We start from the raw sequence: 3,743 nt of genomic DNA on the forward strand, positions 1-3,743 counted from the left end.
TTTATTGTTGTTTTGTTTGTAGTTTCAACCGGGATTCGCCTGCAGAATCCTAAATGAGCCCTCATTAAAATTCGCGAGGAAAGGGCGAAGTTTTGTTTTACTTAATCCACAACGTGTAACAGAACAAAAAATTTCGAGATAGTAAAACCTTGTGCTATAAATTAACTGAAAAAAGCTGTGCTTATTGTAAAGAAATACAAATTTTTATGTTCGAAAATGTTTATTTTGTATAACAATTAACATTTTAAATTTTAGAAATGCGCTTGTTACCTGGATACGTTTGAATTTTTCAAGTGGTGAAAAAGAAAATTTTTTAAGTGGTGAAAAAGAAAATTTTAGTGTTAAAGCCTTCTTGAATTACTTGATTTTTAAAATTTCATGGAAGAAACTTACTTTCCGTCATTTTCTTTGGCCGGGGTTCGTTTCTTGGCGTTAGACGTGGTTGAAAATAAGCGTTCGCTTTCTTCCGATTCTGCGCTTTCAGATTGGCCTTGTCCTTGGAGTCTGTTCGGCCCTTGCCGTCCGACTGGTCCTTGCAGACCGACTGATCCCTGCAGTCCGACTTGTCCTTGAAATCCGAATTGCCTTTCGATTCCGACTTGACCGTCGATTCCGCTTCGCCAATTCAATGCGCCTTCCCATTCGAATTCGCCTTCTTCAAATTCGTTTTCGCCTTCTTCATCTTCGTCTTCACAGTCGTCGCATTCACCGCATTCGTTGCAGATTTCAATTACGTCTACTGTCGGCAGATTCATCAAACCACACGTTCGACAGGGCGTAACACTATCACTATCGTCATTTTCATTTTCCTTTTTTTTATCAGTTTCCTTCTTTGGCGGTTCCATTGAGAAAATATGTTAACGATCAATTTGGTAAACTAAGGTTTGAATATTTGAAGCGCAACTACGGTTACAAAAAGCAGCAGGTTAAAAAAACAAAATTGAACAGCTGTAAGTAATTTCGAGCACTTCAACATACATTATGTATTTTTGGTCCTTTTCTTATAAACGTAGACGTGTAAATAAAGCTATTCGCTCGATGGTTTCTATCCCGGTTTTAGTAAATGGGCTTAAGATAACATTGTGTAAAAAATAGAGTTTTCGTCTATGGGCTTTAAAACATCAACAAAGAAAAACATCTGTTCCAAATGGTCAAATCAAGAAAATATTTTGTTTTCCTGCAGTTAATTTGAGAAATACGATAATTTTGTTTTTAGAGATTTAATTATTTGCTTAAGATATGATGACTGATTTTATTTATATTTGGTTGTTATGGTAATGCAGTCAGAATTTCCAGTTATTATACAAAACTTTGGTATAAAATAACTAATTATTTTCCAATTTCCTTTACAAAATTACAACCAATTAAAATTATTTATTGAACAAGAGTAAAATACTATAAAAACAATGTCGTTTTTTTTTCAACTTTTCCAATTTTAAAATTTAAGTTCACCTATTCATTTCTTGTCTTCAGTATTGTACGATTAAAAATTTTTCATCTCCCTACCTTTATTTCTTTAACTTTCTTATTCATTTCTTGTCTTCAGTATTGTACGATTAAAAATTTTTCATCTCCCTACCTTTATTTCTTTAACTTTCTTATTCATTTTCTCTTTCCTCTCTCTCTCATTAGCAGCATCATCATCACATCATTTACACATCTCTGCTTTCCAGTTAGAAAGGCTAGAGTTTCCATCCTTTATATGTATTTCTACTCTAGATGGAGCATCTGCGTTGGCATTTAGTTGTCCTTTTTTGTATTTAATCTTAAAGTTAAGTTCTTCCATCCATCGTAGTAATTTTGATAGGGCCTTTCAGTGAGAAAAGCAATTGTTTATGGTCGGAGAAAATAATTTTTTTCCGTATAATTAGGGTTTGAAGTATTTTACTTCCCATACGATGGCGAGTAGTTCTCGTTCTATGGTGGATAAATTCGTTTCAGTGTCTTAAAGTTTTCGGCTAGCATATGGTGCGGGTAAATCTGAAACGTCGAAGTCTGGCTCAATACAGCGCCACGATGGATGTTGCTAGCGCCAGTGGTCAAGTTACGTTTTGGTAAAGTCTGAGTATTTTAGGATAAGTTCGTTAACCATTAAATTAAACATTAATGTTAAATGTTTCCAGGTATTATTAGTTTTGTGAGCATATTTTTGCGCCTTTTTCCGTAAAACATTTTGTTAATGGTTTCGTCAGGTGTGCGAAGTTCGGAATAAATTTTAGGTAGTACCCTAATAGTCCGAGAAATCCTTTTATTTGTTTGGTCGGTTTTTTATTTTTGGTGGAGGGTGAGTGGGGGTAGTTTTTTCTTGCAACAATTTTGTCGGAGTTAGGTTTGACTCCTTCCTCTGTCACAATATTTCCTAGGTATGCGACTTGGCGTTTTAGCAATTCGGTTTTCTCTAGTTGGACTTTGAAATTTGTGTCTCGTAACAGTTGGAAGGAAATTCATACAGGCCACTTTCCCTTGAAAGTGCGGTCTTCGGTATATTGTCCTTTGCCGGTTCGATTTAGTGAAAACCTGATGCAAGGTCAAGTGTTTTAAAATAATTGCATCGGCCTAATTTGTCGAGTAGGTCTGTTATATTTGGTTCAAACTTTATTTCTATATTATTTTCGGTATCGTTTCTCACCACTCAAAGGGCTGTGTTATTTTTTACGTTTATCCCTGCCTCAGGGAATTCTAATTTATTTATTTTAACGTTTCCTAATAGCGCTTGTCCGTAACAGATATTTTTTTATTTTACTGGGAATGATTTTTTCGGAATTTGCCTCTGTTAGCAATCCGGTTCAAATCAGGTCTCGATTGTTCGACCCTAGAATCAGCATCATCCGATGTTTTGAGACAAGCTTTAGCTTGTATTTTTATTTTAGTTTTTGGAAGGTCAGTTTTAGATTTTAGTATTTTAATATTGTCAGCCCCTAGTAACAGATCGAACTTTTGGTGAAATTTAACTTGAAAGAAAGAATTTCTCAGCGATTGAGAGATAGTTTGATTTCAGAAAAGATCTGTAATTTTCCCTTGAAGAGCCATTAGTGCGGATCACTTCAAATGGGTTATATTTTATTTTTGTATTGTCACGGGCTCAGCCCGGAAATAGGAGATAAGGGTGAGAGGAGGGGGTGACGAACAAGCTGAACCAGGAGTGCTCGCTTGGATCTTGCCGCGACCCTAACGTTTGACAAGCCCGCCCCGATATAGCATTTGTCTTGGGTACTGACTTGAAGGGATTAACCGATGTGTGTACTTAATTCTCGAATAAAAGGTGAAAGAATTTGATTCCAATTGGTGTGTTTATTTATTTCCTTTGTATCCCCCTGCGTACTCTGACTAATTTCAGGGGTAATTAAATGTACCTCAAGTTCAGAGGTGACAGTATTGAAATATTTCTTGGCTAGTGCTGGATTTATAAATGACCGTGTACATCCTGTGTCGATCGGGATTTTAAAATATGACCTTTTGTTCGATGTTCATTATATGAAATCTACTTGTGAAATTCTTCTAAAAAAGAATTCTGGTCGGCGCTTGACTGTTTTCCGTGTATCTAGTCCTTTTCGACTGCGCCACTTATAACGTTGATGCAACAAGAGTAGTTTTTAAAATACTATAAATTTTATTAACTTTTACAATAAAATTTATGTAAAATATGACAATGATGTGAATAGGATGCAACTCAAACTCTGACTATGAATGGAGGGGGAGAGGGTCTATATAGCTTCTGATTAGTTGCTGAGTCTAATATATAT

General features: G+C 35.5%; 1 protein-coding gene across 1 annotated transcript; it reads right to left on the bottom strand.

Moving 5' to 3' along the window:
• Positions 1-231: 231 nt before the first annotated feature.
• LOC106665338 lies at positions 232-1,243 on the bottom strand. Its single transcript, XM_014391678.2, has 2 exons — positions 979-1,243; positions 232-903 (listed from the first exon to the last, which is right to left on the bottom strand). Exon 2 carries the CDS (start codon positions 843-845, stop codon positions 390-392), a length of 456 nt encoding a protein of 151 aa, XP_014247164.1. The 5' UTR covers positions 846-903; positions 979-1,243; the 3' UTR covers positions 232-389.
• Positions 1,244-3,743: the final 2,500 nt, after the last annotated feature.

The sequence above is a fragment of the Cimex lectularius genome, unplaced genomic scaffold, assembly GCF_000648675.2.
Source record: "Cimex lectularius strain Harlan isolate CLEC.00 unplaced genomic scaffold, Clec_2.1 scaffold158, whole genome shotgun sequence".
Classification (NCBI taxonomy): domain Eukaryota; kingdom Metazoa; phylum Arthropoda; class Insecta; order Hemiptera; family Cimicidae; genus Cimex; species Cimex lectularius.